The sequence below is a fragment of the Cervus canadensis genome, chromosome 5 (assembly GCF_019320065.1).
Source record: "Cervus canadensis isolate Bull #8, Minnesota chromosome 5, ASM1932006v1, whole genome shotgun sequence".
Taxonomy (NCBI): domain Eukaryota; kingdom Metazoa; phylum Chordata; class Mammalia; order Artiodactyla; family Cervidae; genus Cervus; species Cervus canadensis.
Genome location: NC_057390.1, coordinates 97,718,201 through 97,742,411, shown reverse-complemented (window position 1 = coordinate 97,742,411; position 24,211 = coordinate 97,718,201). Strand labels below are relative to the sequence as shown.

General features: G+C 50.4%; 1 protein-coding gene across 14 annotated transcripts in view; it reads left to right on the top strand.

Annotated features, from left to right (window-relative positions):
* Window positions 1–24,129, top strand: part of AK8 (adenylate kinase 8) — a 132,315-nt gene extending 108,186 nt beyond the window's left edge. For 12 of the 14 annotated variants that reach the window (XM_043469947.1, XM_043469943.1, XM_043469945.1 and 9 more), the window contains 2 exons: window positions 22,559–22,639; window positions 23,778–24,129. In XM_043469947.1, the coding sequence (XP_043325882.1) occupies window positions 22,559–22,639; window positions 23,778–24,015 (319 nt within the window). In that variant the 3' untranslated portion in view covers window positions 24,016–24,129. Of the gene's footprint in view, window positions 1–14,522; window positions 14,646–22,558; window positions 22,640–23,777 lie in introns of those variants that run through there. The other 2 variants (XR_006269629.1, XR_006269628.1) reach the window with 2 other exon arrangements.
* The last annotated feature ends 82 nt before the right edge of the window (window positions 24,130–24,211 follow it).

Sequence of the window (24,211 nt, the reverse complement as noted above, 5' to 3'; positions counted from 1 at the left end):
AGGGAAGATGCTGATAAAAATGTCAGCAGAGCATGGCTAATCAGGTCAGCGGTAATGTTTTGGCCGCGAGGCCTTTTCCTGTAAGTGGTTGGAGAGCAGTGTAATCAGATGGGGAAAGAGTCACGGGTTCTGTGAGGCAGGCGCGGCCGGGGGAAGGGGCAGGGAAGCTGCCTGGCCGAGGTGGAGTGGCCACAGAAGGTGCCAGCAGCCACAGAGAGCAGCTGAAAGAGCCACTTGCCGGATGGAGACACGCGATTAAAAGGGGAGGGGCTCCTGACACTCCCACGTCCACTCAGGCGGGCCTGGGGGCTTGGGCCGTTCCCTTGTCTTCTAGAAGATGTGATCATCCAGGGTCTTCAGTGATACGATGACAGTGTTTCAAGCTGGAGTCACCTTGGGGCCCCGTACCCCCAGCCCCATGGGGGCCCCCTACCCCCCACCCCACCCCGCCGCTGTAAGCTGCTTCGCTCCCATCTTCCAGTTTGTATCCACAGTCCTTACTCAAAGATTGTTCGTTGTCCAGTCGTTCAGTCGTGTCTGACTCCTTGCAACCCCATGGACTGCAGCAGGCCAGGCTCCCCTGGCCTCCACTGTCTCCTGGAGTTGGCTCAGATTCACGTCCGTTGAGACTGATGCCATCCAACCATCTCATCCTCTGTCGCTCCCTTCTCCCGTCCTCAATCTTTCCCAGCATCAGGATCTTTTCCAATGAGTCAGCTGTTTGCATCAGGTGGCCAAAGTATCGGAGCTTCAGCTTCAGCGTGAGTCCTTCCAATGAATATTCAGGGTTGGTTTCCAAAGATGATGACATGCAAATAGTCACCTCCATCCTGAACCAAAAGGTGTCCTTGCGCCTGCCTGGGGCCGAGGCACTTCAGGAGCATCAGAGAGAGCGACGCGCCCGACACTCCCTCACGTGCCTGTCTCCCGGCAGGGGTTGTGCAGAGGCGTCCTTGAGCTGCGCTGAGTGGATGCTCAGGGTCTGCCAGCAGCTGGTGCCTTTGAGAGAGGCCTGGTGGAGTCAGCCAAGGGCTAGTCCCTTCTCCTCCAGGCCCCTTCCCACATCGAAAGGTAGAGGCGATAATAATCCTTAATCCAGAGTTGGCAGGACGCCTTTGTGCCTGCCACCTGCTGACCCGCGGTCACCGGACTGCCACTCCAGCAGGCTGCAGGGACAGACCCCGAGAGCATTTGTCTCCTGTGGTCCAGAACGCAGGGGTGCCCCCACACGAAGGTGCCCATTGCACCCCAGCAGGTGAGGGGACATGCCATCCAAGGCCATCTCAAAGAGGATGACTGTTAGTCCTCCACCAGGAAGCTAGTTTGTCCTGGAGCCGAAGCGGGCCCTCTGCACCAAGGATGCCCACACCTGCAGGAGAGTCCAGGATGGCTTCAGCCCCCTCCCAGCATGAGCTCCTACCCACCTAAGCAGCGTGAGACGGTGGGTGCCCTAACCAGGCCACTGCCCCAAGGTCTCCCCAGACAGACATTCTGGGGGCCCCACCCTTGGGGTCAGGCAGAGGTCAGGCTCACCCGCCAGCAGGCATCTCGGCAGTGGAGGGAGATGAAGAGCCCAGGACTGGCTGGGGCGAGGGGTGACCGCTCGTGGGAGAGGGACTCTGGCAGGGGACTTTGCCTCTCTCGTCTGGCTCCTCATCACTGAAAGAGGTGAAGGATGGTACGGTATTAGTTCCTTTCTCACAAGAGTATGGCCCTGATGCAGAGCACTGAGCTCAGAGCACAGTTGAGCAGCTGCTATTCCTAGTGATAAGGGAAGCACCGTGCATCCATTTGTCCATCCCATCGGTATTTGTTACAGGCTTCTCTCTGCCAGGCCCGATCCCAGATCCTGGGGCTAGAGCAGTGAACAGAACATTCTCCTGGGAGGAAGCAGATACCATACAAACAAGAGAAGGGTTAATATCTACCGGAACTGAGTACCCTGGGGGGAGTTAAGATGTCACTCGGGGAGTGATGGTGGGCAGGGAGGTGGGGTGGCAGGCGCTGGGGGGCAGTGTTCAGTTCATTTAAGCTAAGGCTTGAATGAAAAGAAGGAGCCAGCTGTGGGGAGAGGGGGAAAAGAGCCATCTAGACCAGGGGCAGGCTGGAGGAAGTCAGGCAGGATCGCCCAGGGGTGGAGGATGGGAGCAGGAGACAGTGGGGAGGCTGTGAAAGCGAAGGATGAGCCTGAAAGCCAACCCAGCCCCTTCCTAAGCCAGGCGAGGCTAGGGCAGGCCCTGGGAGCCAGTCAGGGACCCTGAGTGTGGGGGCCTGGGGCTATTGTCTGTATATTTCAAACATTTTATTATATAGGGAATCCATTTGTTGTAGCATAGCTAGGAAACTGTAGCTAAGTCAAGTCATTTCCAACACCCAGAGAGGATCACTGGTCACCCTTAACATTTTGATACAGTATGTATATTCTGACATTTTCTGGGATAGGCTACAAACACAGGGCTTTAAGGACACACATTGTATCAAATCCTTTTTTCCTGGGTCTAATGTGTGGTGAATCCCTGTTCACAAACACTCTCCCAGCCCCCTTGTTGATGGCTTTTGAGAGCAGCCGTGCCCCATCGCAGACACAGGCTATAGCAGGGAGATGCCCTTGAGATAGAGTACTCTGAAGCCTGTAGGCTTCTGGACTCAAATAATAGATTTAATTCACAGGCGACTATAGAAACCCAGAAGTGTTAAGTTGCAGACCTGTGTCTACAGCCAAAGACGTGGAAAAGCTTTATCTAGAGACTTGGGTTTCACCTCATAGGTAGCTTCACTTAAGAAGTTTAAGCCAGGAGTGTCACCAGATAAACAGTTTAACCCTGGGTTTCTTCTCTGAAGGCGATTTAGGGGCGTCCTCTCCGGGCACCGCCAAGCCTTGGGGCGGGGTTTGGAGCGAGCCGACACCAAGTGCCAAGGTGTCCTTTATCCCCAAACCCAGGTTTCCTCCCAGCTGCCACCACTGAAGTCCAGGGTTCAGGTTCTACCCGGCTTCCATTCGTCACTGTCTCTGGATGCACCCCGAAGTTGGGTGCAGATTCAGGAGGGGTGCCCCTCTTGAAGGCTGCTCGCGGCGGAGGGGCGGTCTGAGTTGTGACCAGATCCTCCAGGTGGGGTCAATTTGACTTCGTAGAATCTGTGTCTCTCTAGCCCACAAATAACAGCTCCCTGTCGTATATAGACATTTGAGAAGAGAAAGTGGCTCTCCTGGAATGGAAGCTCAGAAGGGGGGGCTCTCCTAGAGCTGGAACATTCTTGAAAGTCCTTTGAATTGTGCCGGGAATTGAATTGAGCTCGGGAAGCCGAGCTCAGCGTGAGGACACGTTCGGTAGCGCAGGTCTCCCCTGAATGTGATGAAGATGCCCTGGAAGGCGATGGAGTGGGGGCCTCGTCTGTGCCATGAGGGTGATGCTGGCACCACCGTCCCAGGCGTGCTGTGAGGTGTCTGCTCATCCTCAGCGTGATGCCAGGCGCGGGGCACCCGAGGAACCAGGGCTGTTGATAGGGTGCTCTGCACAAGAGCGTCCAGAGAGGCAGTGTGGTCCAACGGTTACAGCTCAACCTGGGCCGTCTGACTAACCTGAACCCCCAAAGGCTGCTATTACTAAGGACATGACCTTGGGAAGTTTTGGTCACCACTCTGAGCCCCAATTCCCACACCCATGGGAAGTCTGACTCTTTTGCAACCCCTTGGACTGTAGCCCCCCAGGCTTCTCTGTCCGTGGGATATTTCCCAGGCAAGAATACTGGAGTGGGTAGCCACTTCCTTCTCCAGGGGATCTTCACAACCCAGGGATCAAACCTGCCGTCTCTTGTGTCTCCTGCATTGGCAAGCGGATTCTTTACCTGCGGAGCCACTGGGCAAGCCCTTTATAGAGGGAGCGACTCCATAACATAACTTTACATCTGTGCATGCCTGTCCCATAAAACTGTAAATATCAGCCATTTAACAGTCATTTCATTGGGAAATTATTCACTTAAGACTTTAGGGTGTGCTTCATCTGCCTTGCCCAAACCATATTTATCAAATGCCTTGTGCATTTCACCTCTTCGTTGGTTGTCAGCCAACCAAACATATTATGTCTTTTCATATGATGTCTTTTAATCTTTGAATAAGAGGATAAACCCAAAGTGCCATGAAGAGGAAGTCTTTATTTGTATGTGTATAAACGTACCTTGGAAGCTTTGTGAGGGCAGGACAGTGTCTGGCTTATTCACTGCTAGGTCCATGGTACCTGGGAGAGTCTGTGACTAGCACACGGGAGGCACTGGGTCAATATTTGCTGAATGAGTGAACATAAGTTAATTTTCCTAAAACAGAGGCATTGGTTTGCACTGAGCTATTTACACTTTCTCACCTGGCCCCTCTTACACCTGGGCACGTGGGAGGCTAGGTGAGCAGTGTGGTCTAGGCACAGATTTATCTCAAGGTTTCGGACTCTTGGTGGCCACCATCTGGGGTTTCCTGTCTTCAGTCTGCCTGCCCTTGTGAAATGAAGGGCTGACTCCATCCATGATGATGTCAGGGTTTCAGGCTGGTGCCCAGACCCATTAAACTATAATTCTATACATGGTGTGATCTGCACAAGAAAGTCTGATCCACTCAAATGTGTTAGCACCAGTATGCTGGTCCTTTAGCTCAGAATTGATGATTTTCCTTTTAAAGAATTAGCTTTTTGTTGTGATTGTTTGGAGAAGGAAATGGCAACCCACTTTAGTATTCTTGCCTGGAGAATCTCATGGACAGTGGAGCCTGGTGGGCTGCAGTCCATGGGGTCGCAAAGAATCAGACACGACTGAGCAACTAAGCATGCATGCATATATGTGATTGTATAATTAGTGCTTTTCCTAATTGTATAAATAATACATTCTCATTGTTTTTTTTTGAAAAGCAGATATCTATAAAGAAAACTCTTTTTGAAATCTCTCCCCCAAAAATAATCATTATGGCTAGTCTGAAGTACATCCTTCCAGATTTACTTCTTTTGTTAAAGGTAAATACATGTTATCATGTAACTTTTTGTTTTACTTAAGAGTCTTAGCCTCTTCACCAATGTCTACGCCTGAGATCTACCATATTTCTTTTAAAACTGGAGAACATGAGGATGCCACAATTTGTTAGTTCAGTTCAGTTCAGTTGCTTAGTCGTGTCCGACTCTTTGTGACCCCATGAATCGCAGCACACCAGGCCTCCCTGTCCATCACAAACTCCTGGAGTTTACTCAAACTCATGCCCATCGAGTTGGTGATGCCATCCAGCCATCTCATCCTCTGTCGTCCCCTTCTCCTCCTGCCCCCAATCCCTCCCAGCATCAGGGTCTTTTCCAACGAGTCAATTCTTCGCTTGAGGTGGCCAAAGTATTGGAGTTTCAGCGTCAGCATCAGTCCTTCCAATGAACACCCAGGACTGATCTCCTTTAGGATGGACTGGTTGGATCTCCTTGCAGTCCAAGGGACTCTCAAGAGTCTTCTCCAACACCACAGTTCAAAAGTATCAATTCTTTGGCGCTCAGTTTTCTTTATGGTCCAACTCTCTTATCCATACATGACTACTGGAAAAACCATAGCCTTGACTGGACAGACCTTTGTTGGCAAAGTAATGTCTCAGCTTTTTAGAATGCTGTCTAGGTTGGTCATAACTTTTCTTTCAAGGAGTAAGCATCTTTTTATTTCATGGCTGCAGTCACCATCTGTAGTGATTTTAAGCTCATAAAAATAAAGTCTGTCACTGTTTCCACTGTTTCCCCATCTATTTGCCCTGAAGTGATGGGACCAGATGCCATGATCTTAGTTTTCTGAATGTTGAGTTTTAAGCCAACTTTTTCACTCTCCTCTTTCACTGTCATCAAGAGGCTCTTTAAGTCTTTTCCACTTTCTGCCATAAGAGTGGTGTCATCTACATATCTGAGGTTATTGATATTTCTCCCGGCAATCCTGATTTCAGCTTGTGTTTCATTCAGCCCAGCATTTTGCATGATGTACTCTGCATATAAGTTAAATAAGCAGGGTAACAATATATGTCCTTGACGTACTCCTTTTCCTATTTGGAACCAGTCTGTTGTTCCATGTCCAGTTCTAACAGTTGCTTCCTGACCTGCAGACAGGTTTCTGAAGAGGCAGGTCAGGTGGCTGTGCACTTGTACAATGTTTGCTTGGAAGACATTCCTGAACCAAGATGGTTCCCCTGGGCCTCAGTTTCCTGGTTTGTGCACTGAGAATTGCAAGATGATAGAGGGTCATGTTTGTAAATACGTAGGGTACTTGGTTGCCCATGGTAAGCACTTGATAAGTGATACTTTGGTTTTGAAACCAGAATGCTTTCAACCTACCTGGATTATCCATTGCTGTTTAAGCGTAGGTTGCAAGGAGGCAGTTTAGGCTGAGTTAACTTACTTTCTGTTAGCCTGCCTTTGGCCTTCTTCCGTCCTTGAAGTGGCCGCCATTTGGGTGCCCCTCTCACCAGCAGTCCCTGGTTCTGCGACCTTTCCCCTCGGATCTAGTCAAAGAGATGCCCTGACTGGTAACAGGAGAGGCTGCTGACTCCCTGGGCCTTCTGGTAGACCAGCAGTTGCTTCATTTCACAACAGAGCACCCATGTGCAGTTGTAGGGGTGGAGGCCGACCCCGACCATGATGCGCACTGTAGGGGAGAAAAGTGGTGAGTTCGGACTCTACCTGCACAGGTTGGAGTCTCTAATATCACACGATAATAATATCGCCTAAAACACTGTGGGCTCTTATCACCCATTAGACCCGACCCTCAGCTCGTGGATGTGTCTCTTCCTCCCTGCCCACCTCCCATCCCCATGGTGGAGACGGAGAGCCTGAGGTTTGTCCAGGATCACAGAGCTCTGGAGTGCAGAGAGAGAGTGTGAGCACTGATCTGGGAATGAATGCTGCTTCTGGCCACCGGCCAGTCTCTCCTCCCGGCTCTGGGTGCCAAAGGGGGAGCAAAAACCCCTCCGTGGGCATCGCTTTCTTAGGTGTGCACTGGGAGATTGAAGAGATGAACCCCAGGGTTTTTAAATTGTTTATGTTGCGGGGTTCATTTGTGCAGGTGTGTTTAGCTCATGTGAAATGCAGACTGAGAAGCCAGGGGAGAGAGCAGAGCCATTTCAGAGGCCCGCCAGGGGGCCAGATTACTGAGACCAGCAGACCATGGAGGCAGGGCTCTGAGGATCCAGGATGCACTGGGGGATGCTCGCCCCAGGCCTCGAAGAGTGAAGACAATTTGCTGGCACGAAGGTGACATCTCTCAGAACCAGGCACCCCGTTGGTCCACGTTCCCTCCCTCTCCCTTCAGCCCCAGAACCATGGATTCGAATTCTCACTTCCTGAGCATCAGGGTTAATCTTGTAGTCTCTGTGGGCTGATGGAAGAGCTTCGAGTTCACTTACAGAAAGTAACTTAACTCAGCCTAAACTGTCTCCTTGCAACCTATGCTTAAAGAGCGAGAGGTAGTTCAGTTTGCCCCTAAGTGCAAATTATGAAGCCCTGAGCAGCGACCTTGTGCGGATGCCCAAGGTCGGGCCTGGTGGAAACCCTGAGTTCGGGAGGCGTCCGTGGTGGGCTGCCCTGGGGGACATCAAGGCCCTCTCTGGGTGACCCCTGGGATCCCGGCACTCTGGACGCAGTCGTGCTGGAAACAGTATGGGAGCTACAGACTTCCTCTTCCCCCACGCCCCAGAAAAGTGGGTCAGGGCCCCAGCGCGGCCATGTCATGAAGCCAGCATGAGAATCATCAGGACAACAAAAGGCAATCACACGCTGAGCCCTTTTAATCACCTAATGGCAGGGGACACCCGACGCCCCCAGCTCGTGTTTCCGGCCTGGCCTCGGCCGCAGCCCAGGCCGCTGTAACTACAGCCAGGTTTGGCCTGGCCTCTCCACATTACAGCCGCGACACGGCCGCGCTCAATTGAAGTATTTGAGAACAATGAAATATGCATGGCTATCAGTGACAGCCCCATAAAGCGCGGCAATTAGCCGCGTAATCCGAGAGAGGGAGCCGGCCCTCGGCAGCCCGTGGCTCCCCATTAGTTAAATGCATTTTGTACGTCCTCATCCCATCAAATCAACTAACACTTCCTTTAATTGGTTCATGAATTATACAGCCGCCCCGCATTATAATTTAATCGCCTGTAAACATTCATAGGGCCCCACTGTAAAGTGGATCGCGCTCATTAATTCGTTAATTTCAGCAGATGGAAGGGGAGATCGGATGAACGGTGGCAGAACAGAGTGCCTTGGGCAACGGAAGAAGGAAAAAAAGGTGGGGGGCCGTTTAGGTTTTTTAAGGGCTGTCAGAAACTCAATCTGTGAGCTGTCAGCAGCCCGGACCCGTCCCCCACCCCCTCCACTGCACCGGCTGCGGGAAGTGACTGGCGGATTCATCCAGAGGCTTGTCAACCGTCTTTAAACATCAAGCCAGCGGGTAAACCGAGCCCAATGTAAATTAATTCTTGTCTTACGGGCCCCCCTTTCTCTGTCCCCATGAATATTTCATGGCGGGCAGCATAAATATTAATTCTAATAGCTCTGCACAGTGGTTATTATTTCTGTTTTATGACAAATATTCATAAAATATTCAGGACCCTTTTTTAGAACATTTACACACTTGATTGTGAATTTTCCCAGTTTCTCGGGGACACTGTAAACATATTGGGGTTCTCTTGATGGGCTTTTCCCCCTTAATTAATACCGCTGGTTATTAATATTTAATCCGATTTTAGTTTTGCAGAGAAGTAAAAGCTATTAGATTGGAGGGCGGAAGGGACTTTCCCCCCTTCCGTCGGTGAAATGGGAGAGTCTGTTTCTCTTTGACACCTGGGTGATCTGACAAAGGATGACCTCCCTGCCTTTTTATCTGGAAAACAATATCTATCTTTTTTGCGTGTCTGTTCTCCCCTTACTTTTTAACGGAGAGCTCTGGCAGCAGCCCAACTTGCTATAATGAAATTCTTTGCTGCAATATTTATGCAAGGATTTAACATAATTTCGGAGTAATTAAAGTGTGGGTTTAACAAACACGGTGGCGGATTCCTCAGGCAAGACAGCTGCGACTGGGGATGAAGGATCTTTTGGAATCCACGTTATTTATCTTTAACCCTGCCGATGCCTGCAGCTGTGCATGGCGTCCCCAGGGAGACAGATAGAGACGGGGGGTCCCAACCCAGGGCAGCTGGTGCCTGTCAGGTGGTGGAGGACACAGGTGAGGTGGTGGCTGTGGCCCAAGGGAGTCTGAGGTGGGGTCCAGTGAGGCGTGAGGCGGGGGGCACGTAGACAGTGTGGACCTCACCCTATCTCACCCCTCCCAAATCCCTTCAGGGCTCCTTCTCCATTTTCTGCTTCTCACCAGAGGCTTTAGGAATGTTCTAACAACCGCAAGGAACAAGTGATATTATTTTACATGCAGGAAGGTCTTGAAAGAGTGACCTAGAGTCAGCCAGGCCCGGAGCCCAGTCTGGAGGCACCACTTCACCCCTTGGGAGCCGGAGTTTTGTCGTCCTGGAGATGGGCAGGATCGCAGGACCTCGCTGGGATTAAATGGGACAAGACACCATGCAGTGCGCTGATTAGTGCAGGTGCCTGGCATGCATAAAGTATGTCACGGTTCGCCATGACGATAATGATGGTGATGCTGGAGAGTCATGTGCGGCAAAGGGTTAAAATTGAAGCCGAGAAGTAAGATGCTTTTGGCTAGAGAGATTCATGGAGGAAACTTCCAGCTGTAGAAGGGGTTAAAGCCAAAGCTTTTCTGCAGCACCTTATTAAAAAATATCCGGTGGAAAAGTCAAGAGTGGAGATTCTGATGGTGGCTGGGAGACACATACGTGGCTCTTCACGGGCAGGTCTTCCCGCACCATCTGTCACTGAGGGAGACTGGCTTTGAGAAAGGAAACCTCGAAATTAGCTCACCTCACCCTCCCTTGGCTCCCCATCCCCAGGGACCCGTGACAAGGGATGCACTTCTTTCCCAGGGGGCCCAGGGGTCCAGATCATGCACACCCTGCTCTCTGTCCTTGGAGCAAACTCCTGCTCCTAGAGCAGCGCCCGGGGGAGGTCTGCCCTATAGCAGGGGGCCAAGAGGGAGGCACATGGTGGAGGCCTCCCTGGAAGACCGTCTGCCCCATCTCTGCCTCGAGTCCCTCCCAGCCGATCCGCTTAGAGTGGAGGACGGTGACCCTGACTCCAGCTGACTCTGCAGCACAGCCCAGAGGGCTGAAACCAAGACCCGTGTTCAGAGTTTGGGGTTTGTGCTGAGTGGTGGATGCCAAGGCCTCCCCCGCTCCCTCCGTCCCTCCCTTCCTTCCTCCATCTTTCAGCAGATTCATGAGGGGGTGCTATGCCCAGCTGCATGAATACTGTGGCTAGCTGCCTGGGTTTGCATCCTGGCTCCATGACTGTGTTAGGCAAAGTTCTCCAGAGAAATAGGAGCAACCAATGTGCATTATATCAGGAGAAAAAGATTCTTTATAAGGAATTGGCTCATGTGATTATGGAGACTGACCAGTTGCAAGATCTGGGGGTTAAGTCCACAGACAGAAGCCCGAGGAACAGCCAGAAGGCAGGACGACTGAAGTGGGGTTCAGTGAGACTTTAGGATGGGGGCACAAAAGCAGGGCAATCCCATCCCCACCCCACTAGATCTGAAGGCAGGAAAAAGTCAACGTCCTTGTCCAAAGGCAAGCAGACATTAGGAGTTTTCTGTTACTCAGGAGAGGGTCGGCCTTTTGGTTCTCTTTGGACCTTCAACTGATTGGGTGCGGCCCACCCACACTGGGGAACGCAATCTACTCATTCATTCACTAATGTTTCTAGAAAATGATTTTATTGGAGTATAGTTGATTTATAATACTGTGTTAAAGTCTACCATATTCCACGGATTTAAACGATGAGAAGCATGCTCACAGACACACCCAGAGTAATACTTGACCAAATATCTGGATACCCTGTGGCCCATTCAAGCGGACATGCAAAGGTAACCAGCACAGCCACTTTCTGGCTGGGACACTTTGGCAGGTTAACCCTCTCTGTCTCTCAGGTTTTTTACACCTGCTGTGAAGGACGTGATGATAATCCCCTCATAAGGGCATGATGAGGAGCTTTGACCTAAGGTAGGTCAAGTCTTAGAAGACCGCCTGCCATGTAGGCCCCATGGGTGTTCAGTCTTATCATCACAGTAACTGATTTGTATGAATTTTTGTGTTTAATCCTTAACTCTGTGAGGTTTTTTTTTTTTTTTTTTAACCCTTGTGTATGGAGACTAGGATGGTAGGATGACTGGTCCCACAGTGAGCTGGCAGCTGGCATGGAATTCGAACCCAAGTCTTTCTGACCTCAGATCTCATGTCCACGCCTGGCGGCCTGGGGAAGGACAGGCTTGCACGCAGGAGGTTGCATTCACTTCAGTGGACTGAATACTCTGAGGCCCTTGGTGACTTTCAGGGCACCCGTCTCAGGTGGGGTGCCCCCCGGAAGCCGAGGCTAAGACAGCCGTGGGGTGGGAAAGCTCAGTGAGCAGGTAACAGCTGAGCCAGGCGAAGGGACTGCAGCTGCAGGAGGCAGGCTGACCCAGGCTCCTCGATTCCATCGGGGCCCCTGGGGGGCAGGGCTGCATTGGGCAGGCCCTGGTACCCCTCTGTCCTCACTCACTGGCCCTGGGCCACCCCCAGAGGACTGTGACCTTGCTCAAAAGCTTGGGTTAGAAATGTCCATCAATTGGTGAATGAATAAACAAAATCTGGTCCATCCACACCATGGAACACCATGTGGCGATAAAAGGGGATGAAATTCTGATACATGTTACGATAGGGATGAATCTTGAAAACACAGGCTAAATGAAAGATGCCTGGCATATAGAGGCACATGGATAGTCTATGTTATTCTTATGTGTTAAGCACTTGACATGCCTTATGTTTAACCTTTAAAATAACCTTGTAAGTTCCTCTTTTTTTTTCATTTTCCTAATTGGAGACTTGAAGGGCTACATATCATATAATTGCGTTTGTATTATGTGTCCAGATGAAGCACATACACAGAGACAGAAAACAGGCAAGCAACAGGCCAGGGACTGGGAGCCGGAGGGTGGGGAGGGCCTGTTCACGGGTACAGCGTTTCCTTTGGGCATGATGAAAGCCCCCAAACTTATACTGTGTCAATGGTTGCACACTTTGTAAATATAATACACTAAAAATAATTACATTGTATACTTTTGAGGGAGTGAATTATATCTTAGTTCATGTGTGCATGCTAAGTCACTTTAGTCGTGTCCAACTCTTTGCGACCCTATGGACAGTAACCCACCAGGCTCTTCTGTCCATGGGGATTCTCTAGGCAAGAATACTGGAGTGGGTAGCCATGCCCTCCTCCAGGAGATCTTCCCAACCCAGGATCAAACCCACGTCTCTTTATGTCTCCTGCATTGGCCGGCAGGTTCTTTACCACTAGTGCCACCTGGGAAGCCCCTAATTATGTATCTCAGTAATCGTGTTTTATAAAAAAGAAGAACATAGGGTTCAAGTCTTGGAAGGTATTTACAGCTGGAGGCTGTCAGCTGATCTCACTCCTTAGAGCTGAGACACAGATTCTTTCTTGAAGAGGAGTCTGATGGAACATCCAGGCATCGGCCACAACTCGGGGCCCTGAATGTCCACCAGCCCCGATGTTCTTCTGGGACTGAACTGGGGTCCACACAGGCGTACTTAGTGGTTGATCAGCTGTCGATCAGCTGGTCAGTGGCTGATCAGTATTCCCACCATCAGAGGGGACCCCGAGGCACTCTGAGCACAGGTAGAAGGGGCAGTGTGGCTCCTGGCCAGCGCCCAAGGATGACGGGTCTCCAGGAACACGCAGGAGCCCCTCACACAGGAGGAGCCCAGCTGGGCGGCGAGCCAGGCCCCTCAGACACAGACGCGGAGCTGAAGGACGGCCAAGAGAGAGGCAGTGAAGAGTGTGGGTGCCCAGTGGCCCCTGAGAGCCGCTGTGGCTCCACCCAGCTGAGTGCCCCGTACCGATGGCTGACTTGCTGAGCGTGAGTGGGCACGAGCCATGTGGGGGAGAGGGCGGTGTTGGAGGGAGTTAGGACGCTGGGCCTGCGTGGATCCGAGCAAAGTCAGAATTTTCAGAGTCCTCCGGTGTCCACACACATGCAGGCTGAGAGCCACTGGTATAGATGGCGCCCCGACTGGGCACAGGCTGGCTAGTCTTGGAGTAAGGCTCTGGCTTGCTTTCCATATGTCTACTGTCATTTTCGGCCTGAAACTCATTCGCCTTTCTCTTTGGGAAAAGTTTGCAGAACTTTCTGGCTTCCAACAACGAGCGGTTCATGACCGTCCAGGAATTATCTGGGTGGCCGCGGGCAGAGGAATTATTCTCTTTCTTCCCAGTGGTGATGGAGGCAGACATTTTTAGAGGACTCTCAAATGGAGACCAATTATGCAGGAATCTGGTCCTGGGGTCACTCTCCTTGCACCAGACTGCTGCATTTTTGTATGGCGTGTGCAATACTGCCAGGCGTGCTCGCTAATTTCCCAGTTAATGACAGTCGTGGAGACTGTCCTCCCTGCCCCTGGAGAGATTTTAGACACGGGCAGAGTAGATTTGCTGCTATCAATTATGCACAGTTTTAAACAAGAAATGGCCAGCGGGAGCCTCGTTTTTTTTTTTAAGGAGCAGGGAGGGGACACTACAGCTGCTACCAAAGGGTCGGAGGCGTGGTGCACGGGAGTTAAAACGAGGTTGAGATGTCTGGCCTTTTGTTTTCAAATTGTTCTCTTGTCAGAGTGAAAATTATGCATGGTGAGAAATTTAAAGTCTGGCCAGGGCCTTCTCCGGTCTCCAGGGCGGCCGCGTGTCCAGACTCCATCCGGCGTCACATTCTCCTGTGCACCGTATTTTAGGGCGGCTGTCATGGCAGTCTGCAGCCTGCACCCACAGCCGGGAGGACCAGGGGCCGATCCCATCGAGCTGATGGTGCCCATCCCCGTGAGATGGAATCCAGCCTCCCACGGCATCACAACCAGCTCCCTCCCGTGCTAATCCGCTCATTCACTGCACATTTATTCAGTCCTCAGCTCCTCCCGGCATGAAGGGCATAGCACAGGCCTGACAACCCCGTGCCTTGTCTTCAGACAGCTCACCCCCAGGGTACTCAGAGGTGGGGATCCTTCTGCAGCTGGCCCAGTTGTTATTCTTCTAAATCCAGTGTTTAAACACTGTTTTTATTTATGTATTTGGCTGCATCAGACCTTTGTTGCGGCACGTGGTATCTCTCACTGTGGTGCGCGGTATCTTTGTGGCACGTGGGCTTGGATGCCCCACAGCATGTGGGATCTTAGTCCCCTGACCCGGGATGGAACCCACATCCCCTGCTTCACAGGGCAGATTCTTAACCACTGGACCACCAGGGAAGTCCCCTTGTCTTGTCTTTTGGTTTTTGATAGTCTGTGCATAATTGGCTTGCCCTCTCTAACCACTCTCTGCCACATCGTCTTTCTTCATGCCGTCCTCGGCTACGTTCAGCTTTCACTCCCACGAGCGTCCTCCGACAGCTGGCACATCCCACGCTGCCATCCCCAAACGCAGTCACCGCTAGACACGACGCTGCCTGCCGCCGCCCCTGGACCAGGGGGAGGCCTCGTCCTGGTGAGTCTGTAATGATGATTACTCCTGCTTTGTGTTACCCGATGGCCCCACAGGTCACCGTCACAGGAGAACTGTTTGCAGTGGCTTTGACGTTGCCTCCCCTCTCTGATGTGTCAGGGCACAAATATTAAAGATGAGCAGACCATTCTCGTGTCTAGTGTCCCTCCGCCTTTTTTCTGGGCAGCTCTCCTTTCTCTCTGTTCCCTATTTCAGTGGCAGTCATTGCAAAGTTCCCTTTGAGATAAGACCCCTTGATTATTCCAAAGCTGGCAAGTCGCCGTTGCCTGCGCTCCAGCCAACGGAAGTGCTCTGAGTGCGGAGCTGAGTCCTGGTTTAAAGTGCAGACAGTGCTGCTGCCTTCCAGACGGCTCTGTGCACCCGCTGAGCTTTGAAGAAACTGGAGAAGGAGGAGGCGTTCGAGCCTGTTTCAAGAAATGGTTTTCCTGGACAGATTTCCCCAATTTGAATATCAAATTTGGAAACAGAGGGTACTAAGGGATCTATTTGTGCCTCCTCCTGTATGTTGCTAGTTGTATATATAATTCACATTTTTATGTATTCTCGATGCAAATCCAATCCCTTATCAGGTATAGGTTTCACAAATATTTTCTCCTGGTCTGTGATATCTCTTTCATTTTCATAATGTTTTTTGAAGAGCAGAAGCTTTCAATTGTTAGGCTTCTAATAAAATCTAATTTATTAATTAAAAAATCTATGGGTCATGATTTTGGTGTCATATGTAGGAAATGTTTAACCCAAGGTCACAGATTTTCTTCTAGAAATTTAATAGTTTTAGGTTTATATTTCTATCCATGATTTATTTTGAAATAATTTTTGTAGATGACGTGAGGTGGGCCAAGATTATTATCATTATTTGCATATGAATGTCTAATTATTCCAGCACCGTTGCGTGAAAAAACCATCTTTCTCCTTTGAATTGTGTTGGTACCTTTGTTGAAAAGGTCATATTTATATGAGTCAATTTCCAGACTCTTTCTTCTGTCTTTTTAATCCATGTGTCTAGCCTTTCACTAACATTCATTCTGTCTATACTACTGTAGCTTTACATAGCCTTGAAATCAATTTGTTCTTCTTTTTCAACATTTTTTAAGTGATTCTAATTCTTTTCCAGAAATATGTTCCATGTAAAATTGACTTGTGTGGAATCTTCAAAACACCTTCTTGGAATTTTGGTTGGAATTGCATTGAATCTGTAGATCTGTTAGGATCGACATTTTAACCACACTGCGTCTCTGAGTCCATGAGCATGGTATAGCTCCCAATACGTATTTCAGTCTTTGATGTCTTTCATCGGTGTTTTGTGATCTTCACCATACAGATCTTGTACATATTTTGTTAGCTTTACATCTAAGTATTTCACTTTTATATTATTGTAAATGGTACTTTAAAATTTTTAATTTCCAACTGTTTATTTCTAGTATCTTGAAAAATTGGTTTACTTTTTGTTTATTGATTTTGTATCCTGTGTATTCACTAAACCCACTTATTAATTGTAGTAGCCTTTTTGAAGATTCTTTAGGGCTCTAATTAGATGATCCTGTCATCTGCAAATAACAGTTTTATTTCTTTCTTTTCAATTTGTATGCTTGCTGTTTCCTTTTTTTTTTTTTTTTTTGGTCTTATTACACTCTCCAGGACTTCCAGTAAGATGTTGAATAGAAGTCATGAAAATGGACATTCTGCCTTGTTCCCAGTCTTAAGGGAAAAGCACTCAGTCTTTCACTGTAACATAAGATGTTAGCTGTAATTTTTTGGTAAATACCCTTTATTAGATTGAAGAGGAAATTACCTTCTATTTATAGTTTGCTTAGAATATTTACCAGGAAGTGACATAAAATTCTGTAAATTGCTTTCCTACATCTATTGAGATGATTATATAGTTTTCTTCTTCAGTCTCATAATATGGTTATGTGTTAGTTGCTCGGTCTGTTCCAACTCTTTGCAACTTCATGGATTGTAGCCCACCAGTCTCCTCTCTCCATGGAATTCTCCAGGCAAGAATACCAGAGTGGGTTGCCATTTTATACTCCTGGTGATCTTTGCAACGTAGGTATGAAAACCAGGGCTCCCACATTGCTGGCAGATTCTTTACTATCTGAGACACCAGGGACGCTTATACTGATTGATTTTTTAATATTGGACCAGATTTTCATTACTAGGCTAAACCTCATTTCGTCGTAATGTAGTATTCTTTTTTTATGTATTGCTGGATTCAATTTGCTAATATTCTATTGAGTATTTTTGCCTCTGTATTCATGAGGGATGTTGGTCTATAGTTTTCCTATAGTGTCTTTGGCTTTTAGTATCAGGGAAATGCTGCCTGATAAAACAAGTTCTGTCCTCTTATTTTCTGTTTTCTGAGTTTTTATAGTATTGGCATTTTAGTTAGCGTAGAGTTAGTACTATCATATGGTTCATTTTTTAAAAATTTATTTATCTGGCTGCATTGGACCTTGTTTGTGGCATGAAGGATCTTTCTCTAGTTGGGCCACGTGGGCTCCAGGGTACACGGGGTCAGGAGTTGTGGCGCACAGCATGTGGAGTCTTAGTTCCCTGATCAGGGATTGAACCCACGTCCCTGCACTGGAAGGCAGATTCCCCACCATTGGACCGCCAGAGAAGTCCTGGTTCATATTTTTCCATCCATTCATTTGTTTGTATACATATGTATGTTCAGAACCTCAGTAAACAGTAAGTTTTTTTCAAGGGCAGAAATCCCCCCTCCCACCTTCATCATAATGTCTATACACTGCACCAGAGTGCTTATTTTTTGTTGTTGTTTATTTTAAAAAATATTTATTTATTTGTATTTATTTGGCTGCACCAGGTCTTAGTTCCGGCATGCAGGATCTTCGATCTTCAGTCTTCCTTTGTGGCATGTGGGGTCTAGTTCCCTGAGCAGGGATTGAACCTGGGCCCCCTGCATTGGGAACACAGAGTCTTAGCCACTGGTCCACCAGAGAAGTCCTGTAGTGCTTATTTTTCATTGTGGTAAAATACACATAACATGAAATTTGCTGTTTCAACCGTTCAGCGTACCTTTGAATGGTATTAAGTACATTCTTGTGCAACTCATCACCACCATCCATCTCCAGGACTTTTCCACCTTCCCAAACTGAAACTGTCTCCACCAAACAACAACTTGGGATTTCTCCTTCTTCCCAGCCCCTGGCTCCCACCATTCTGCCTTCTGTCTTTATGAACGTGACTAGTCTGAAAACTTCATTTAAGTGGCATCATACAATATTTATCCTTTTTTGTCTGACTTATGTCACTTAGTGTAATGTCTTCAAGGCTCATCCATATTGTAGCAGGGGTCAGGATTCCATTTCTTTCCAAGGCTGTCTAACAGTCCATTGTGGGTTTATGTCCCATTTTGTTTATGCACTCATCTACTAATGGACATTTGGGTTATTTTTGCTTTTTGGCTATTGTGAATAATGCTGCAGTGGACTTAGGTGTGCAAATATCTGTTCAGTCACTGCTTTCCCTTGTTTTGGGTGTATGTCAGAATTGGAAAGGCTGATCACACATTGCACCATTTTACATTCCTACTGGCAAGGCACAAGGCTTCCACTTCCTCCGCATCCTCATCAACCAACCCTTGTTATTTGCTGGTTTTTTGATAAGAGCGCTCCTGATGGGTGTGAAGTGGAATATCATTGTAGTCATGACAAGAGTGGGTCAAGAGAGCCCAGTGGTCATCGGGCGTCTGATGTCAGTGTCCTGGGTGACAGCATGTGAGTCCTCCCCTCTTTGGGGCCATTTCCCCATCTTGCACACTGAGCAGACTGGATCAAATCTATGGTTCTAAGAACTGGCTACATACTGCAGTCACTTGGGGAGCTTTTAAAAATCTCCATTCCCAGACCTTTCCTGGAGCCAGTTATAGCAGAATCTCGAGGGCTGGGGCCCAGGTCTCAGTATTCTCAGAATTCCCCTGATGGTTCCAAGGTTTGGCCAAAGTGAGACCTGAGGATACAGCCAAGCTTCCTACACCTGCCCAAGCATAAGAATCACCTGAGCTGCTGACTTACAAATATAGGTCTCCCAGTCCCTCCCCTGGAGGTTTTGGCTTGGTAACTCTGGGAGGGGTACCCTGTATTTATTTATTTTTTAAAATAATTTGTATTAAATCATTGGGAAAGACCCTGATACTGGGAAAGATGGAGGGCAGGAGGAGAAGGGGGCGACATAGGATGAGATGGTTGAATGGCAACCATCCAACTCAATGGACATGAATTTGAGCCAACTCTGGGAGAAGGTGAAGGACAGGGAAGCCTGGCGTGCTGCAGTTCATGGGGTCGCAAAGAGTCAGACAAGACTGAGCGACTAAACAACAACAACAGTAGCTGGTTTATAATCTGTGTCAGTTTCAGGGTCAGAATCTGTATTTTAAACAAGCCCTCCCGATGATCCTCAGCATCAGACAAATCTGGGAAACACAGGCCCAGAGCGGCCCTTCTGCAGCAGTGTACGTACAGATCACTGTGGATCTTGTTAACACCAGTCTCTGGTTCAGTGGGTGGGCCGTGGGGCTTGAGTCCCAGCTGCTGCTGCTGCTGCTGGTCCGGAGATCCCACTTGGAGCATCGAGGGATTGGAGGCCTTCCATCTCCCTCCTGAGGCAGCCCTGAAATTCTGCAAACCCCAAGGCAGGTGGCGCTCCTGCCCCTGGTGAACCCAGGCATGTGGACCAGGAGTGTCTCTGCCTGACGCCCCCTGCTCCCACTCTTCTCGGCTTTCACATTCTGTCTTTCCTGGCTGTTATTGTAAATGAGCAGCATGGCACCCCAAGCCAGCAGGTGGGGGCCCGCACAGGGCCACGCACCTCCACAGAGCGGTGTGGGCTCCCCGCTCCTCTCCCCGCCACCTGGCTCTGACATCCCGGTGCCTGAGCCTAGCTAATCAGAAGCTTCCAGCCTCTGGAAGCCCAGCTCCTCCGCAGCAAGGTTTTTCCCAACAATGTGTTGCAAGTACCAATTTGGTGTCTGTGTGCTTCTGATCTCGCCAGCCTTTCACAAGCCTTTCTCTTGAATGACGACAAATGGTCTTCATATGCTGGGTTAAAAATCTTTCAGTTGGGGCTTGTTTGTTTATGAAGCAGCATGCATTATCACAGATTTCCAAACTAGCTTCCTTTCTACTGGCGTCGGCATCCAGAGCTCCACCGTCAGCCCCCAGCCGCAGTGACAGCCACGTTTTGGTGTTGCTGTTGGGCCTCACAAATTCTGGGGGTGCAGGGGGGCAGCATGTTTGGAGCGTAAGGGATGAAAGCACATCGAAAACACCCGTGCGCCCTGTGTTCCGACGCTCCCGATCTTACATGTTTTATTTGGTGGCTGTTATCCTGGGAATGTAGCTCTTTGCCGAGAACACGCGCAGGGAAGAAGTAGATTTCCATGGCTGCCGCCACCGCCCCCCGCCCAGGGGATGGGCTCGCTTGGTGTGGGGGTGGCTGCAGCTTTCACCAGATACCAGGGAGGGGCTCCCTGGCAACTGGGCAGATGTGAGCCTCAGCAAACAGCATGGGCAAAACAAGGCAAAGAGGAGAAAGGCAGTGGGAGATGCCGGTCTTGAACGGAGAGTATTTGCCTCACATTTGGCTTACTTTTTTGTGTGTGTGGGGGGGGGTGGTCTTCCCTGGTAGGTTAGACAGTAAAGTGTCTGCCTACAGTGCGGGAGATCTGGGTTCAATCCCTGAGTCGGGAAGATCTGGAGAAGGAAATGGCAACCCATTCCAGTATTCTTGCCTGGAGAATCCCATGGAAGGAGAAGCCTGGTGGACTACAGTCCATGGGGTTGAAAAAAGAGTCGGACATGACTGAGCGGCTAAACCACAACAGGAGGATGTACCACTCATTCACTCATTCTTTCCTTCACACATGTTTCCTGAGAGCTTCCCAGTCTCAGGACACTGGTCAGGGGCTGACCATTGATCTGGCCCTAGAAGTGACACCTGGGCCCAAGAGGCTGGTCTGGGGCCCCTGGGGACCGGGGCCCCATTGGACCCACCAGAGTTTGGCCTCTTGGCAGCCCCATCAACACATCGGGGAGGGGGAGGGCCTTCTTTTGTTCACTAGCTTGGGGGAGGCAGAGGATCCATCCTGAAGACTCCCACCCAAGAGTAAAGGCGGGAGAGCTGGAAGTACACAGCGGGCACTCCATAAATGCATGTATGAATTACAGCAATGAAAAAACAGTAAAGTGAGTGACGGAATATTCCAGAACTTATTAAAAAAAAAAACTGAGATGGTTTGACCCCAGAAGGCAGGGCCTGGATTAGACCTGTGGTCAGGAGTCAGAACACTGGTCTTTTGGCCTCCTCCCAACCCCCCGCCTCCGGCATGGGCTCCCTCCTATCCCATTTGTCTCACGACTGACCCCGGGGCCAGGTAGCTCTTCGTGGTGGGGCCTGTCCTATGCACAGTGAGATGCTGAGCTGTAACGCTGGCCTCCACCCGCTTGGTGCCAGCTGCACCCCCTCTCCAGCTGTGACAACCAAAAACGTCCCCTTATGTTGTCAATCATCTCAGGGCAAACTCAGCCCTGACCGAGAACATCCATCCTCAGGTTTCCTATAAAGAAAGGCTTCCAGACAATAAACACCGTATGATATTGCTTATATGTGGACTCTAAAAATGTGGAACAGATGAACTTATTTACAAAACAGAAACAGAATCACAGATGTAGGAAACAATCTTCTGGTTACCAGGGGCGATGAGGGGAGGGATACCTTGGGAGCTTGGAGTTGACATATGTGAAGTGTTAGTCGATCAGCGATGTCCAACTCTTTGCCACCCCATAGACTGTAGCCCGCCAGGCTCCTCTGTCCATGGAATTCTCCAGGAAAGAATACCAGAGTGGGTAGCCATTTCCTTCTCCAGGGTATCTTCTCGACTCAGGGATCAAATCTGTGTCTCTTGCATCTCCTGCATTGGCAAGTGGGTTCTTTACCACTGAGCCACCAGGGAAGCCCATCTTTAACACTAGTGGACTCTTTGAAAGCCCATGGACTGTAGTCCATGGAATTCTCCAGGCCAGAATACTGGAGTGGGTAGCCTTTCCCTTCTCCAGGGGGATCTTCCCAACCCAGGGATCAAACCCAGGTCTCCTGCATTGCAGGTGGATTCTTTACCAGCTGGGCCACAAGGGAAGCCCAAGGATACTGGAGTGGGTAGTCTATCCCTTCTCCAGTAGATCTTCCTGACCCAGGAATCAAACTGGGGTCTCCTGCATTGCAGGCAGATTCTTTACCAATTGAGCTATCAGGGAAGCCCAGCAAGTATTAGCTCAGATGGTAAAGAATCCACTTGCAATGCAGGAGACCCGGGTTTGATCCCTGTGTTGGAAAGATCCCCTGGAGAAGGAATGGCAACCTCCTCCAGCATTCTTGCCTGGAGAATCCCATGGACAGGAGCCTGGAGGGCTACACTCCATGGGGTCACAAAGAGTGGGACACGACTGAGCAACTAACACACTTTTGCAGATGAGGAAACTGAGTCTCAGAGAGGTTGTGTTAGTGACCCGAGGTCACACAGCAGATTCATGTGGAGGTGAGATTCTAACCCGTATCTGTGTAACTCCGTGGAACTCATTGGTCTCCCCCAAGGATGGGGCATTCGCTCCCCACAGCTCACCCCCATGGATGACCCCCCACTGCCCCAGGAGCGATGGCGGCTGGGATCTGTCCCTGAATCAGGAGGTGGAGAGCTTCCGCAGCAGGGAGGCCCCGCCTGCATGTTCCCCTGGCGACCGGCCAGAGCCTGGTGCCCCAAGCCCCGAGTCAAGGCCACTGAGGCTCTGCCCACTCTCGGGGGCTGAAGCCCACCCTGGCCTCGAGTCCAGCCTGCGGGTCCCTCCTGCCGACATGGTGCTTGTTCTCCCCTGCAGGGTGTTCTTCCTGAACGTGCCATTAGATTCTGTCATCGAGCGGCTGACCCTGAGAAGAACCGACCCGGTCACAGGAGAAAGGTCTGTGCCAGCCCCGCAGTGGGCAGCCCTCTGAGGGCTCCAGAGGCCACGCCCCACTGGGGACTGCCCCCCCTCCATCTAGCTGACGGGTGCCAGGGTGGGGCTGCTCCAGGGACACTGCTGGGGACAACTGACAGAAGATTCTAGGACGGGGGCTCACCCAGCCGCTCCTCCGCTCTGTTTGCCGACCCTCTCATCCTGGAAGAGTAGCAGGAAAATGCACTAACAGCTGCACACCAGCTGTTAGACGGCTCGCCTGCTCTGACCCGGGCTTGGCTCTGACCCCAGCGTGTGACGTGGCCCCGGGGCCTCAGCTGTCACCGCAGCGCGTCCCGGACATGGCTGCTGACTAGACGCTTCCCCTTGGGAACAGCGTCACCTCTGAGCCCTCCCTTGGCTATAGGGGCTAAATCCCGGGCTTTCCCTTGTATCCCACCGAGTCCAGTCACCATGTCAGTGGTGAAACACAGTTTATAGTCCCCACGATTGCGAAGAGGTTGAAGCCCCCATCTTCCCGGTAACCAGGGTCCTGTTTCTTGGTAACTAGACGGCGTTTCTCAGGACAGAGGAGGAGGGATGGGAAGGAAGGACCAGGATTTTCCTGTCACCGTGTGCTGGGGGACGTCCTCTCACTGACCCGTGTCAAGTGAAATGGACTTCTTGCTGCCCCGTCCCCGGGGTCTCGCCCCCAGTGACCAGGGCACTTCCTCACGTCTCCACTCATGCTTGCTATTGTCATGTCCCATCCCCCATTTGACCATGAGCTCCATGAAAACAGAGCCGATGTCTCGCCTGCCATCGGGTTGTCAGTAGTGGGTGTGTGCCAGGCATACGTGGCAGGTACCTAATATTGTTTGGAAGGAAGAAAAGAAAGGAAGGAATGAACGAAAGGAATTTGGCCCTTAGTATTTTACTATATTCTGTCCTATTACTGATCTGCGGCCTTCTCTCCTGGGAAGGGGCCATGCTTTGGGTTTCTCTGCAGCTCCCGGCCCAGCCGAGGGTGTGCAAACAGCTGGTGCAGAGTAAATGTCTGCAGCTGGTGGTGATGGGGTCCAGCCTCTCTCCTGGGAAGGGGCCCCTTCCTGCCTGTCTTCTGAGCTGGACCAAGGCTCACCGTCTTCCCCTCCTGTCGCAGATACCACCTCATGTACAAGCCACCTCCAACCATGGAAGTCCAGGCCCGTCTCCTGCAGAACCCAAAGGAGTCAGAAGAGCAGATCAAGCTCAAGATGGATCTGTTCTACAGGAATTCTGCTGAGCTGGAGCAGTTCTACGGGGAGGCCATCACCCTCAACGGGGACCAGGACCCGTACACAGTCTTCGAATACATCGAAAGTGGGATCATTAACCCCCTACCCAAGAAAGTGCCCTGACGGGTTCTGAGCTGGGAGCATCCCTCAGGGGGACAGAGTTAGTCCCGCACCCCAGACCCTCTGGAAGGTCAGCCAAGCCAATAAAGTGCTGGGTACAGTCCCATGTGTGCTGGAGGTGGCCGGAAGCTGGCCTTGTTTGGGGTCTGGGAGCACAGCCCGGGGAGGCAGTGAGGCTGGCCATGGAAGGCCGGGTCAG